Here is a 16,155-nt window from a genome sequence, read left to right as displayed (position 1 = left end):
TATATATATATATATATAATTTATTTGATAAATTTTTAAGGATAGATGTATAAAACGGGACTTAACTTAATATGTATAAATTGGTTATTTAAATATATACAGTTTACTCCTAAATATGTTTTTTTTTATGAATATACATATGTGTAATATTTGATCGGCTTTGTATAAATTATAAATTACGAATTATACATTTTGAAAAATAAACATAATCAATGTATATATACGATTAATTCGTAAGTTTGGTTCACTTTTTTGTACAATGTTATTTACAGGCGCTACGAAACTTAAATACCGATACATACATCCAATCTTTCTTCGGCTCAATAATAATCATACAAAAAAATAAAAATTAAAAAAATAACTATCGTAATAAACATAATATTACTAATATTAAAAATATCAAAATAATAATATTAATGTGTTAATACATTATTATTAAAAATATGAGAGTATCATACTAATATATCAATAATAATAATTAAAAAAATACCGCAAAAAAAGTAATACAAGTACAATACTATAACGATGACGACACAATGGCGATGTAATGACAATAATGAGGATGATAATAACGCAAACTGCTAACAATAGTATTGTTGACGAGAGATGTATCATATGCAACGTGTTAATGATACATAGTTTACAGTTTAGGTACATGTACACGTGAACGGATTACGGTGCGTATGAAGGCAAGCAGTGCAACACAAACTAAGAGGTTTACCAAGCATGGAGACGGCTGTCTACATGACGACGATATTTCATTATTGTGTCAAAGAAGCAGAGAGAACGTGAAAGCACAGTCAGCATAATCAAATCATTGAAATGTTAAAGGGCGAATTCTATGTTATCTAGGGCACTGGACGAAACAGAAAGAGATTGAGCTTCTGTTCTTCTGCGCTTCTTTCTTTCTTTTTTTTTTCTCTCATCCACAAATAGGATTCGGTGTGTGGGAATGCCGCTTTTGATTCTCTTTTCTTTTTTTCTTTACCTGTTTCTCAAATGCACGTTGGAAGATTCCGATGAGGCGGGTGGGGGTGAGGGTGGACCACCCCTTTCTCTGATTCTGACAATTGTTAGCATTTGTTAGTGCGATGAAGGTCATACTAGGTGTGTGTTTCTATCTGCAGGCTAGTTTCAATCTATTTGGCTTTTCTCAAATTTTATCTCTTTGTTATCGTTCGCCGATACGAATACCTTCACGTTTATCTTTTACAAACAGCTTGGAATAATTTTCAGCTTTTTACAAATGCATTTTATGTTGAATCTTAAAAATACAAAAAAAAAAAGACGAATTTAACGTGATCGATATTTCAACATGATTGTGAAAAAATTTCGGCAAATCACTTTTATTCCTATTTATTCTTATCATTGGATAAATGCCTCACCTCCGGCCTATAAATGCTGCGACAAGTTTTTTAATGTAACATTTTCAGAGAACGTCAAGAGAAATAGCTTAATAGCAAATTTTGTAATCAATGAATATGTAAATTAATCATTTCTCTTAGAATGGCGTTGTTTCATCGTACTCAGTAGAAATAGTTTAGAAATTAATGTTATGATTACAATATTTCTTGATGATTCATGGATGCAGAAATATGATCTAACACCGTTAATTGTTAATTATATTGTTTTTCATTTAATATATTACGTATAAAAATACTATTCTAAAATGGTCAACCGGTTGCACGCGTGCAACTATACACATATATATGTTAATAAATCTTTCGCTAAGATAAAATCGATAGTTTTAATTACACGATAAGTACTTATATCAATTTAATGTATGATGTATGTGGGGTGTCATAAGACTATGGCTGTTCTTTTGAGCAATTTGTTATATATAGGCGAATTTTTTCCCATCGAAAACTTTATTTTATCGAGTCTAAACTGATTAAAGAGTTCGCAGTCGAAAAAAATGGCGTTAGTTTTGGGACACCCTCAGTAAATGTATGCGTGTGATTTTGTGTGTACGGTGCATATATGTGTTTTTTTCTTTCTTTTTTTTTTCTTTATGCGTATATCAATGGAAGCTATGATGATTAATATAAAATTATGAGAACACTTTAAAGACTCTAGTTGCTTTTATGCACACCACGTTTATTTGCCTTTTATTCTCTAAGCTCGCGTTTAAATCTATATTGCTATTCGATGGTTGAATTTATTCTTCATAAAATTTGGAAACACTCTTAAACTTTCAATTTATATCTCGGTATAATTTTAATCGATAATATACGCTCTAACTCTGTATGGTAAAGTTTATTGCTTAGTTCAACATGGAGAAATTCTCTGTATCGTCTAACATGTATATCTACATATAGCTATATCCTCGCATTTGTCGATAATTCGTAGTAAAAAGACTGGAGAAAAGATTCTTTTACGACGGTACTACTCTTGTACATATAGTTTATAGCACACTCCGATAATGTATTATCGGCTGTATTATACCTCTATTTTCGTCACATCTACTATTCCATCTGACACGACTTGGATTATACTATTTTTTTTTTTACTATTTCGCTAGAAGAGCGCCTATGATTTCTCTACGACTAGCGCGATCATAAAAGATAATCGAATCGTAACGATATAGAATGCAGTCTTTTAAAATTACGTCCAGTTTAAATGCCAGGCGTTAATTCTGATGGCTAGAAAAACGGGCGGAAATGATGATAATGATGATGATGATGCTCTTGCTCGTTTTAATTCAAGTGTAACCATTCTCAGCCGAAATGAGAGAACGGAACCCAGTTGGGATAGGTGAGCGGTGGTTGTTGGTGTGGCAATGCGTGTGTTGCTGCGTGTGTGTGATAGTGTAAGCTACGGCCGGCTCCTGGTGGCATTACTGGAACGGCAATCGCTGACTGGGCTTGTTGATGGGCCTGATGGCCGACTATGTCTACGAACGGGCTCGCCGTACTCGCGGCTGGGCCTGGTGGCATCGCAGCCGCCGCAGCCTGGGCGGCAGCTGTATGGCTTGTGACATAGTACGGATTGTGTGCAGGCGGCCTCACGCTGTAGGCGATGGTTGTTGTTGTCGTGGACGATAGTTGTCGCAGTTGCGTTGCAGTTGCAGTAGTTCGTAGTCAGGTACCAAAGGACACCACAAAACCAAAAGCACAAAGAATTAGCCCAGGGGGAAAAAAGAGGCGAAACGAAGGAACAGGAGAGAAACCAACGAGATCTCCAAATGCGAATTTTATATTACGTCCCATTGGCATTGAGATAAAACGCGAACCGATAAGTCGCTCCGCGAACAAAAAAGATATATGAAATAATAATGTAATAAAATGATATAATGTTTCCTTTCATGCCAATGGAATATTCGGAGAATCTGAGGGAGGAGACTTATCCATTTCGCCGCGATTACAAGTTTCTTATAGGAAATATAAAATTACAGTTAGATAACTTGCTATATAAACGAATTTTTATCTCGTAGATATTTTATACACTACTCGATTGCAGCAAAACTCAATTTTATCAAAACCAGTGAAAGAGAAAAGCAACACAAAGTACAAAATTAGCCCCCTGTTAAACATAGCTGCATCTCGTAAAGAATAATTGAAATTGCGAACAATAGACTCAAGAAGTGTAGAAATGATAAGCGGCAAAAGCAATTGGAAGCTCTGTTGAAGTCGTCGCATAATGCATGGTCTCGACTGGGCCCCCGAAACACGATAAAAGTACGCAGACGACGTAGACTTTCGTCCATAAATTAATTTTCCTGCTAACTAACTCTGGAAACCTCGCTCGGCCAAATGTATTTTGAAGCACAAAGCAGTACCGTTTACAAGATGTGACTCTTTGATATTAAAATAGCGAGGAGATATGCAAAGTGTGTATTATAATAAGAAAGAAGAGAGATTCGAATTTTCGAAGCAAATTTAACAATTATTTTACTCTCTTCCTTTCTCGTGCGTGTCGGAAAATAAATGTCAAAATGGCATAGACGTAGTAGAAAATTTTGAGGACTGTTACCTAGGGGATATGACGAGAGAACTACTAAAACAAAATTAAAAAAAAAAAAAATATAAAAAAATACAGAAATAACCAAACATAAAAAGCAAGTGCGTAATAACGCAGTCCAGTATGTGTAGCCTGCTTCCAGTAATGCCAATCAGGTCGAAGTGTCACGATGGCGCGAATACGTATGCGAGTATGCAGACATTGGCCTTCCTTCTGAATACATATGCATATTATATATGTATATACGATTGTAGACTTGTGCGGGACGTCATACATCAATGAGCCACAATGCCAAATCCCATAATAAGTGGCGTGAAACGGATGTAGCATGATCCACGCGTGAGCGTTTCGGCAAATGAATGAAAATAATTATTAGCTGTCGAGAGAAATTAATTTATGGACACGATATATAAGTCACGTAGCATGCGGCGTGATTCTTATTAAGATATTAATGAACGAGCGACTCAATGGGAGATAAATGAAAAGAAAAAGAACGAGATAGTGTCAATGAAACAATGATAACTATTTGCGAACGTGCGCTTGAAGCAAATTTCATTCGTTGTATGCCGATTATACACATTCCGTCATATTTCTTTGATTTACATTGTATGATAATAATTACGTTGCTAAACGTTTGATTCATGAAATGAATTTCCTAATATTATTTTGGTGATTAACATATCCTTAAAAAATCGTTTCCTATCACGTATCGGTATTTAGCGATTACAATGATAAGTGAGCGCTTTTACCTGTTCTGAGCGATTTTTCTCAGTGTGTCCGGACTTCGTATGAGCTTGTCCAAAGTCTGTGTGAGATTGGAGAAGGTCGGCCGATGGGTGCGCTCTTTCTGCCAGCAATCGAGCATTAACTGGTAGATAGCCTCCGGACAATCCATCGGCGCTGGAAGCCTGTAGCCTTTCTCGATCGATTTTATCACATCTTGATTCGACCAGTTCCAGTACGGCCTCTCGCCGTACGACATCACCTCCCAACATACGATACCCATACTCCAAACGTCGGAGGCGCTCGTGAATTTACGGAACGCTATCGCCTCCGGTGCTGTCCACCGTACCGGAATTTTACCGCCCTGAATATAAATGGTAGATTAATCGGGCAAGAAATTATAAATATATATTCGAGCCTTATAAGTCGTTGGCTTATATTAATTTCGATTCTGCAACTTAAATCTGCTTACCCTGGTCGTGTAAGCTCCCTCCGTGGCACTCTCGATCTCTCTACTGAGCCCAAAATCGGCGATCTTGCAAACCAAAGCGGCATTGACTAACACGTTTCTCGCGGCGAGATCGCGGTGCACGTAGTTCATCTCCGCGAGGTACTGCATGCCGCTGGCGATGCCACGCAGCATGCCCACCAGCTGGAGCACTTGGAACTTGCCGTCGTTCGCGCGCAAGAAAGTGTCCAGGCTACCGTTCTCCATAAACTCCGTGATGATCATCACCGGATTGCTCTTTGTCACCACGCCTTGCAGGAATATCACGTTGGGGTGTTCAAATTGGCCCATTATCGACGCCTCTGTCAGGAAATCATTACGAGCCTTGTCTGCAGAGCCTGGCTTCAGGGTCTTTATGGCCACATCTATTTCCGTCCGTCCATCGGGAGGCAATTTCAATTTCCCTCGGCAGACATCGCCGAACTCACCGCCACCTGTGGTCGCAAAAAACATCGTCGAGAGAATATAATAAAATTACTAAAATTATCTTATTTGATAACCGTTCGTGATACCATATATAATAATGTACAAAGTCGCACCTATAATGGCTTCTATCGTGATATATCCGGCGTCAATCTCTCGGGCAAATTCGCGTACTGCCTGATTCGGGTCCTCGTAGGTGTGAGGATCCACATAACTCCTTGCACCTGCACCGCCTGCGCCGCCTGCGCCCGCCGCGGCGACCCCCACTGCAGGTGTGAACAGCGGCGTGGTCACTGCAACGTCACGAAAACAGAGTTCATTATATTAACACGAGGGCCGGTGGTGCGAAATTTTGACAGAACTCTAGACCGCGCGTCCCAACATTCGCTCTATCGCTCGGCCAACCGTGTCAAATCCCGCAAAAAAAAGAAACACTCACACATTCTTTCTCGTCAGCGAGTTTAAAATTTCCAAAAAACAAGACACAACCAAGAAAGCCAAACGCAGGTGGATTCTAAAATATGTCTCTTCTCTTTTTCAGTCCCACTTTAGTGAAAGAGTCTTTTTTTTTTTACTTGTATGTGTTTATCTAGCTTAGAATCTGGTGTATTTAATGTCGAACGGCGGTGTCTATGTATGCTAGAAAAAAATTCGCGCATAGTCAAAATGTACAAATTTTTGCATGCTAAATTATTTTGAAGATTATTGCCGATATATCCGGAAAACTCAGCGATTTTTTACACCGCTCGTCCCAGATGCTTCGGACGATTCAAACAGTCTTCCTCTCGTTGATTTTTACAATCTTCTTTGTTCACACCACAATTTAGTATTTTTCTATTTGAGCCGTCTCGGAACATCCAAGTATTTTGCATGTATCATGGTAAGAAGAAAGGCGATCGCGGAGCACGATCGCTTGAAGAAAAATAAAAAATAAGATTTAAAAAATTGAATGCAAGAACATGATGCAATTGCGTGCGAAACACGGGGCTGCAGCATGCTTTTATTATTTCCAAACTTTTCATTCATATCGCATATCTAGGACAGTGAAGAAAGAACAGAACGGAGTGTAGCGTAACTAAAGCTAAACTATAATAATCGTGGAGAACTCGGAGTGAGTGTACGAGTGTCGGTGCGTTCGGTTATGCCTTTAATATATCGTGCGGACATGTCCGGCGTTTCTGTTTTTCTTTCAGTCACGAAAATTTTGGTCGGAGATTAATTTGGGAAACAAAGGACTTACGCGAGGACTTGCTCTTGTTGTTGGTATGGGTTGTCACAATCGGTGAACTGTCCATTTTGCAGTGCACTGTGAACAACACAACAACCAACACACTAATTGACAAACAGCAAAACAAAAAGAAGCGGCGAGTGTACAATGATGAATTCTTTTTTTAAATGACGTAAAGTGAGAAATGATAACTGAAATATCTTGATCACGGATGAGGCTATAGTGAAAATATGTAATCGAATCCAAAATTATTAGAAAATTATTAGAATATCCACATAACGCGCTGATTAAAAATGCACTCCTTTAAGCGTATCTGTATTTTCTTTTTATCTTTTACGTTCTAACCCCGGTGTGTTTCACGAGTCAAATCCAGATATAAAAAGCACATACGATATTAACATCGACACACTGGAAAATACGCATGCAATTGAAACGTGAGCAATGCAACATAACAAACATACGCAAGCACAATGCGCACATACGCGAACACGCATAATGTGTATCTAAGAAAATTAGGTATCGTGCATAATTGTTGTATACGTGTGTTTGTTGGTGCGTGTGTGATGTGTGTATATGCAAAAGCGTAAAGTCTGACTTAGACTGAGAGTGTAATGCATGTACAGGGGTTGCAAAAATAATCTACACAAAATTGAGTTCCTAAAAAACAAAACTTGAGGTGTTTGGAGAAGACTTACTGTAGGTCACAACTAGTCCTGTAGTAGCAGGCGATTGTGTACATTGTTTCATTGGATTTTTTCATGGATTTTTCATGGAGGCAGGTTCGATAGATTAGGGGAATCGCACATGAAAAGAAAGAATCGAAAGAATTTGGTTAGAATAATCGCACTCAGGCAATGGGGCCAGATCGATGTGAATTTTGGTTGGAAAGCGATCGTTTCTCTCTTTAAGTCCCTGTCGCGGACGTATTTCAGAGCCCGACTGCTTTCTCTTCGCTCATTTTCTCTATGGTGTTAATTGTTCAGCTATCTCTCTTTCTCTCACTCTCATCCGCAAAAAAATCTCTACAGTATTGAGGGGGGGGGGGGTGTTTAACGTATTATCGTGGGTCTGTTTGTATACGGGGTTTAGTTTCGACACTTGCTGGATCTAAGGGGGGGGGCCAGTGATTCCAAAGTTAGTCACAAGACACGAGGGCATAGTGAAACAACTATGAAAGTGACAGGGTTGTGGGGGCGGGGCGGGTAATAGCGATAATAAATTTGTGAAAAGAGAAATTTCGATGCAAAATGCAAACGTACCTTCGCCGTTTCTATACTCCAGGGTGTCGCAGTCGCTCGGCTGTTTCTTGTTGCATTCGTCCGAGGCCCTGCTGCAACGAAATCGTATATCAGTCGAATTGAGCAAAGCTTTGGATTGGAAGGAAGTGACTTTTCTTGCGTTCGTACGATTGTTGGCAATATTTGAGACATATATTTTCAAATATCGAAAATGATTCAATTACCTTCTAAGAATTAAAACGGTCATGATGATAATAATCACGAGAAGTACGACCACAGCAACGATCGCCCCTGCGATTATCCTAACTTGCATGTTGTCGTCCTCGCCGACGTAGTCTGCATGAAACATTTCTGTTAAAGGCGCGGTACACAAAGAAGATTACGAAATGTGAATCTAAATGCCACCGAACGCGCTTACCTAAACCCATCGAGGGGGGTGTCTTTTTAAATATCACCGGCGTGTACTCGCCCCAGCCACGGGTGGTCTTAGCGCGAACCTGTATCGCGTAATCCGTGGAAGGCTTGAGACCTTTGAACGTGGCAGACAGCTCGGACGTTTGAATGACGGTTGCATTAGTAGCGTCGTCATAGCGCGGGTAACACCTCACTGTACCAGATATCGAGATTATTAATCCCTCCGCCGTCACAATGCGATCGAATGACAATTTAGAAATGATCTCGCCGTACAATGGCGTAGCAACGTATTGTTATTATGACTTTTAGCTTTACCTTCATATCGCTCGACGAGATCGTTGTCTCCGCCAGCTCCGATATCTGGCGCGTCCCAACTGATACTGAGCTCTGAGTTCTTGACACTTGTGATCCTGACGTTGCTCACTAGACTTGGCACGCTCGCCTCTGTCGTAACGGTAATGTCCACGTATTCCGATTTGCCGACCAACGACGATACGCCGTTCTCGGCGAACACTTGGAAGCGATAAGTAGTCACCGCGTTCAGGCCGGTTATCGTGATCTTCGTGTCGTTGAAGATCTCCTGTTGCAAAATCGAAGCGAACACGAAGCGTCAACTTTTCGATCGAGGAATAATTCAACTACCGCGCAATCGATATAAATATACGATTTTGACGAAAACTCACGGTATTAGGAATGTACTTGACGCCCATGCTGCAGGAATCGCAGTCCACTCTATAAGTCGTGTCAAATCTGCCACCCTGCATATGCGGCGCATTCCAGGAAAGGATCACCGTGGACTGATCGACAAAGTTGACGGTCAGGTTTTGCGGCGCCGAAGGTGGTTCTGCAAAAAAGCATATAGTCTTAAAGATTTTCGCGGAACGCCGACCACCAAATTCTTCCCATCTTCCATGTACGCCAAATTCTTTCTTTGAATACAGTATATCCGCAACTCACAAATATTATATCAAACGATGTAACGCAAATGTAAATTGCAAAAGTTAATATTTTAATGAAAGTACTCAAGGAACTTAATTTAATATTTCAGATGTTCTTTGAAACTCCTAGATTTTTGGACGATTATTTGAACGATTATTTTTCTAAATTTTAAAATAATGACACGAGCTTTTTTTTTTTTTTGTAAAAATTGTTAATTTAATTTAATACTCACGTGTGCAAGGCATTTTCTTAGGATCTTTCTCTGCCCGAAAATAGCCCGGATCGCAACGACACTCCGTGAAGCCGTAATCGGAAGCTTTACTGTGCTCCGGGCATGGCTCGCAGGCATGAGAACCCGCCTCATGTTTGAACTTGCCTATCGGACACTCCTTGCACTCCTGCTTGTCCGTGTCAGCTTGGTAGCCAGGTTTGCAATGGCATCCGCCCGTCGGGAGATACCATTTGCCATCTCCCTTGCAGAGGAAAGTCGGCTGGGCGATTTTGACGGCATTCGCAACGCAAATGCCGCGCGTTTGCTCAATAAGCGCAACCTCGCGACCGGTTGGCGTGGCCGGAAAATGTGCGAAGTTCACCGAAATCTCGGGGCAACTGATGTAGTATACCTTGATGGCCAGGATCGATATGCAAGCGCCCTGGTCACGAAAGGCGAAGTAGACGCCCTTCTTCGTCACCGGAATCGACTTCACTTCGGTGTTTATCACCACCTCGGTGTTCGTGTTGAACCTACCCTCGCCCGCAGCTATACGACCTGCAAGTGCATAAAATCGGCATGTAAAACCGTAAACGTAAATATTGAGAGCGACGAGTTTAATCGAAGACAGCTGCTGATGAAAAAAAAGAAGAACCTAGTAACCCTCCACCGACAACATAAATTTTAATTCTTCCATCAGGAATAGTTTCGAGAAACAGAGCAAACTTTTTATTAAGGTTAATTAAGCTATATTATGATTAATTTATCTACTAATTATGTAAAATTTTAATTTATGTTTTAAAATTTTGTTCAAAAAGTATTCCTCATCTCTTTGGAAATTCTATTAGATTTGTTATTCTCGAAATAATATCATTATATTATTTGTTCTAAAGAGGTAAATCTTTTAATTGTCATTGTTTTGCGTTATCATCGCTTACCTATAAGTTTGTAACTATCCGGTTCCCACGGGGGTGGCTCCTTGGTGGCGGCGTCGAACTCGTAGTAGAGTAGACTGAAAGTCTCCTTACAACTGAGAGCGTTCCCCGGGAACAACGAACAGTCGCGAGTCGTGAAATTGATTTCTATGTACATGCGATTCGCTGGACCCCTCTCTATGAACGGCGTCCACAGCCAGTTGTTCACATTGGTGTACGCTACGTCGCAGACAACGTAACTCCGCCAATTGATACCTTTGTCGAAGTTTGTAAAAGACTCCTCTACCCACTGCGAAACAGATTGAAAAGAAAGAAAATTACGTTAATATGTAATTTTTATACGGGAAACCCATTTCTTTTTTCTATTCTAGTTCTTGGTTGGAAATTAATGAGACCGGCGTGGACAATGGTCGAAAACGGAAATCCTCTTTCGAAAGTATCGAGAAAGCGATCGCATTTCGATGCAGGAAGGCATCCGGCCACTTAAAATCCGCGATGCTAACCCAATTCTACGTGTTACCACCAACCGCGACGAAAGCGAGAAAGCACCACCCGCCGTCGTCATTGTCGTCGGTCGGCCGACATTGGCTGTAGAATCCTCCCTCGGTAAATGACGAGGCGGAGAGGCCAGGTCGTCGACTTGCGACAAACAGACCGCAAGGAATTACCGGCGCGCGTTACCATTAGTTTTATTGCCCCCCTTGGCTCTCGGGCTCGTCCCAAGAGCGACCGCAAAAAGTTCCGACCGGGGCAAGAAGGATCCATCGTCGTCATCCTCGCCGTCACCGGAACCTCTCTCTCTCTCTCTCTCTCTCTCTCTCTCCCCCCCTCTCCTTCCTTCCCTTTCTCTTTTCTTCGCTCTCCCTTGCTCCCTTTCTCTCTCCCTCTTTCCAAAGCCACTCTCCTCTCTTTGCCGCTCCTTTTTTTTACGCGCTCCTCTCCGCTCCCGCGTATTTCATATTCGGACGAGGAAAGACTCGGTAAGGTAAGGAGTGACAAAAAATGGTAGACCGAGGTAGAGCTCGTGAGCCTCTTATCCAGAAGATTTCCTCACGGACGTGTTTCCGGCAGGCGGGCCTGCAATAAATTCAGACCGCGCCGGCTACCCGGTCGCAAAAGGGAGATTATTACGGGGACGATGACGAGGTCGAAAAAATTTCATTAAAGCGCTGCCGGTGAAAAAAAGCTTTTTCAGCGGTCCGAGAGTACCAGTAGCCGGGAACCACGGAGGTGCAGTTCCCGCAATTCGCCGTCGTCCGCGCATCGAATTACGATCCGGTACCCTTCGCACGCCTCCGATCGCAATTAATAGTTTTTAGCAGGGTTTGCGAAACTGGATTCGTGCCGCTTTTAAAGTAAGCACACGGTGCGCTCTTTTGCGATAAGAGAGAATACTATCACAGATGTAATTGGATTAATGGATACTGTCGTGTTTTATACACGAATCGAGTATGAAAATTCGAACTCGCTTTTACGTTTTTAAAATATATCTACATATTATTTTCTCTATTTCCCTGCTATAATCGATATTAAATAAATGTTTCTCCCTGAGGAGGATTATTACAGAAATGAGAACACGCGCCAGTATCACCGTCACGTATTTATTTCGACGCCTTCGCCGAGGTTCTTTATCGTCTGGGAAATTTCATTAAGGACGGTAAAATTCATCCTTCTCCTTTCGCAGAGCCCTCCGTAGCTGTGTCTATACCTGCCGCTTTCAACCTCGCTGCAAGCTGCGAGGAAAAGAGACGAGGAGAGACACGGTGTCGTTAACGCCGCGCGGCATTTAATTGGATCGCACTGAGAGTCGTCCTCGTTTTAATACGCCGCGTCGATTTTTCGGCGAGACGGATTTCGCCCACTGGCGTGACCGTCCCTGTGAAATTACTCATCGGAATTGGGAGAAAAGGCGATTAGCCACTGCATTATATTTCATTGCAATCCCACGATATCGGTTCCCGTCAGCCCTGTGCGCATGGACACATCCGAGACGGAGACATTTTTTTCGTTCTAGCTTTATGAAAGATCGCCACTTAGTTAAGATTTCACGTCGCAGGCAAAATTTTGTAATGTAGAAAAAGATTATAACAGATCCTGCAATTTTTCAAAGTGTATACTCAGTTGGAAAATTTGTGTCAAATGTTACACATTTCATACAACCCAAACGGTTCGCTCAAATTTTTGTGTTTATTTCACGCGAGACGTAAAGTAATTTAAATATTATGTAAAAAATTAACACGAAAAACGTAACAATGATACAATTTGTAAAAAGTCATATTTCTTCGTTAAAATAAATATTTATAATATGCTAAATCAACGTGTTTCAATAAAAATTCAACCATTTATATATTAATATATTAAATCAACACATTTTATTCATTTATCTTGAAATTTACATTACAAAAATTTTTGTTACTTATTCACGTGTTCATAAATTATATTATTACTAAGAGACATGTTGAATATCAATTTAATACAAAATATTCAAATAACACAATTACGTTATTTTAAATTAACACTCAGATACATTAAAAATTCAACACAAAATTTTAACAAGGGCAGACTATTTCTAATACAAGTACGAAATGTTTTCTGCTATATAGCAAATTGTATAATACCGAGAAACACATTCTGATTACACCAACAAAATGGCTAACCAGAAATTCTATTTGCCAAAGTGTCATTTCTTATTGGGCTCTTTTGTTGGTTTAAGCAGAATATTCTTTTTTTAGAGTACTATATCAAGTTTTCCAGAGTGAAGATTGAAGATATAACGTAATGGCTTAATGTGAAAATATCATTTGGATTAGTGGAATAGCATATATACGATAGTTTTTCTTCTAGAACGTATAGTTACCCGCGGTTGCATTAAATATGACCGGTAGATTGTACATTTGCGTATCGTACGATCGACTCTGATGACCGTTCGATGTCGATGAAAACTATGCCGTGGTTAGCGTCTTTGTGGTCGAGTATCGATCGCGCGCCCTCGCCCCGTCTTGTAGTAGGTAGACGTGTCTCGCTATTTTCTGCATTGGCGGAGAAAGCACGAAGCGAGGGAGATGGCACGTGCAAACCACCGACGTAGTTTTCCTCAGTTTTTATGCTTTTTGGCGACGGGATGATGAATCACAAAATTGTATTGGAAAACCTAGCTGACATTCCATTTGTGTTATTTTTTTACACGCATCCTCACATGGAAATAAAATCTCCGAGTCTCTATTTTGTGCACCGTAACTTTCTTTTTCCTGTTAAGATCCGTAAATACCCTTGTCCGGTCGAAGTCTCATTAACTATAACTAGCTATTTGTCCTGGTTTTTTTTTTACGGTTAGACGTTTATGATTTGCTGGAGAAAAAGCAACGCTGACAAAAGATACATTTTGAGAATAATGTGGTTGGGACAGCCAAAATTACCTGAGAGCTACCCCGCGGTGCTTTCACTACTAGGTATCCTAAGGAAAAGAACCGTTTGTCGCCCGTTTGGCTTCTTTCTCGCAGATCAAACCGTGGCAAATAAATAGATAGGAGTCGATGGCTCAGAAATAAAGTCAATAAGTTCAGAATGCGCTCGTACTAGCGAGATGTGCGGAAAAAGAGGAAAACTAAAGACAAACGTGGACGGCAGGATACTGCCACCCTCGCGGATGCGAGGGGCACTGCCCTTACGCCAGTAATATCGCCACCATAATCGCAATTCCGACAGCGTAGCTGTCGGATAGGGAGGTTAGCGAGAGTCCATAGGAAGCTGCTTCCATGAGCAAGAAGGGGAACGTTACGAACTTTTAGTCCGAGGGGTTCGCGGATCTTAATATATATTGAGCTCTCTCTCTCTCTCTCTGTCGGAGGGGGGATTTAACCCTCATCCTTGGGGTGAGGTTGCATCGGCAGGCACGTAGGGCTCTCTCTCCTCCGTCAAGCTACGTGCATCCGGCACTACGAACCGCTCTTGCGACCGGCACGTATCGCATCCAGACGCGATCGAATCTTTCCCCCGTTCTTCTTACCCGACTCTCTTAGCCGACACCTTCGGAAGAATCGAACGCTAATTGCGTTCATGATGAAATTACGCGGAATAAAAGATCGCTGTTGGAGAGCTTCAAACTGAACACTGAAAGATTTTGCTGAAGTATCTGAAAACTTAGGTTGATACTGATCGAAAAATAATTCCGTTGGACCAAAGTAATTATGTAGAGCACTCAAATATGATAAGCAGTACTGTAAAAAATATTGAGATTCTGAGCCACCAGCTTGAACGTCTTACATAATTATTTTGATGAAATATTATCTTTAAATATATATTTAGTTAAATCTCTTTACTAAAAAAAAATCTTTCCAAGTATTTAATATTAATATTTTCAATCTCGGTATTAGATAAACACAGATATACACAGAAGAGAAAGAGAGAAATGAGAAAGAGAAAGAGAGAGAGAGAGACAAAGAAAAAAATGTGTGTAATGTGTACAACGCTATACAGACAGAAAAAAAAATATAATTTCGAAAAAAAAATAAATTCTTTGCTTGAGTGCACAATTTTTCTTCTAAAATTTGTATATTTTAAGAGTATTGCCAAGAAAATATTTTTTGTTAAAGATAATCATTAATTAAAAGAAAAAAAGTAAATTGAATAATCACTTAGCAGTCGAATGATATTTTTCTATAGGTATTGTAATAAGAATTCTAAAGACGCGAGCAATTTCAGTAGATATAGAATAGATATAGAAGCAAATTTATAGTACGTACATAGCGAGCATTCCGTCAATTATCCTCTCGTAGGAAGTTCATTAACTGGAGCACGGTCTGATTCGTGAAATGGTCGTCGCTTTAAATACAATAGTACTATAATATCGTCCGCGATATAATACAGCGTCCGGACGAGGGTAGATCGTCCGTTACGAACGGGCGAACAAGTGCACATATGTGTATCCCCGGGCAGAATGGGCGGCCATCCCTCGGACAGGGGTGGTTACGCCACGCGCCAATCGAAAACTTTATGTTACCGTTTATTCCACGCACCCCAAAGCCGATATAACAGTATTTCAGGGCGAAAGATTGGCAGGAAGACCGTTTAAGGAAGAATTTCCACGGTTCCTTGGCACTTAACTGAGATTTCTTTCTCTTTCTTCCTCTCTCTCTCTCTCTCTCTCTCTCTCTCTCTCGCACGTAAACGCGTGCGAATATGCGTGCATGAACGCGTTCGAAGGGAGAAAAGATCGCCGGTGAAATAAGGAAGCCGGGGTGAGAGAGAAGGTGTCGGATGAGAATTTATTTCTGGATTATTCGAGCCGAGGAAATGCTTGCGGGGTGCGGATCTTCTTTCCAGAAAAGGACAAATTGTTCTCCTCCGCGGGATCGAAGTTCTGTTGGGAGAAGCAATTTCCAGACGCGAGATTTACGACGCAAAGATCGACTCCTCGTTCCTCGCGAGGGGAGGCGAAAAATTCGACTACGCCGATATTCGACGATCCGATGTTTCTATTTATTTGCCGCGCAGGTCTGAACTGAATCGGGGATGATACAGTGCGTTCAGGAAGGAAAAGAGATTCCGCTCTTCTTAACGACAAACAAAAAATTATC

The 16,155-nt window shown here is 40.7% G+C and overlaps 1 protein-coding gene across 10 annotated transcripts in view; it reads right to left on the bottom strand.

The window, feature by feature from the left end:
• Positions 1-16,155, bottom strand: part of LOC108753568 (ephrin type-A receptor 4) — a 105,525-nt gene that overhangs the window by 4,580 nt on the left and 84,790 nt on the right. The window contains exons 4-16 of one of the 10 annotated variants that reach the window (XM_018495252.1): positions 10,583-10,868; positions 9,666-10,202; positions 9,178-9,338; positions 8,810-9,074; positions 8,499-8,687; positions 8,305-8,416; positions 8,102-8,172; positions 7,538-7,555; positions 6,855-6,920; positions 5,731-5,907; positions 5,156-5,625; positions 4,710-5,047; positions 496-3,009 (exon numbers count right to left, since the gene is read on the bottom strand). In XM_018495252.1, coding sequence (XP_018350754.1) covers positions 2,718-3,009; positions 4,710-5,047; positions 5,156-5,625; positions 5,731-5,907; positions 6,855-6,920; positions 7,538-7,555; positions 8,102-8,172; positions 8,305-8,416; positions 8,499-8,687; positions 8,810-9,074; positions 9,178-9,338; positions 9,666-10,202; positions 10,583-10,868 — 2,982 coding nt within the window. In that variant the 3' untranslated portion in view covers positions 496-2,717. Of the gene's footprint in view, positions 1-495; positions 3,010-4,709; positions 5,048-5,155; positions 5,626-5,730; positions 5,908-6,854; positions 6,921-7,537; positions 7,556-8,101; positions 8,173-8,304; positions 8,417-8,498; positions 8,688-8,809; positions 9,075-9,177; positions 9,339-9,665; positions 10,203-10,582; positions 10,869-16,155 lie in introns of those variants that run through there. The other 9 variants (XM_018495253.1, XM_018495255.1, XM_018495256.1 and 6 more) reach the window with 9 other exon arrangements.

Source organism: Trachymyrmex septentrionalis, unplaced genomic scaffold (assembly GCF_001594115.1).
Source record: "Trachymyrmex septentrionalis isolate Tsep2-gDNA-1 unplaced genomic scaffold, Tsep1.0 scaffold7, whole genome shotgun sequence".
Classification (NCBI taxonomy): Eukaryota; Metazoa; Arthropoda; class Insecta; order Hymenoptera; family Formicidae; genus Trachymyrmex; species Trachymyrmex septentrionalis.
Note: the sequence above shows the minus strand (reverse complement) of the source record. Positions and strands in the feature narration are given on the sequence as shown.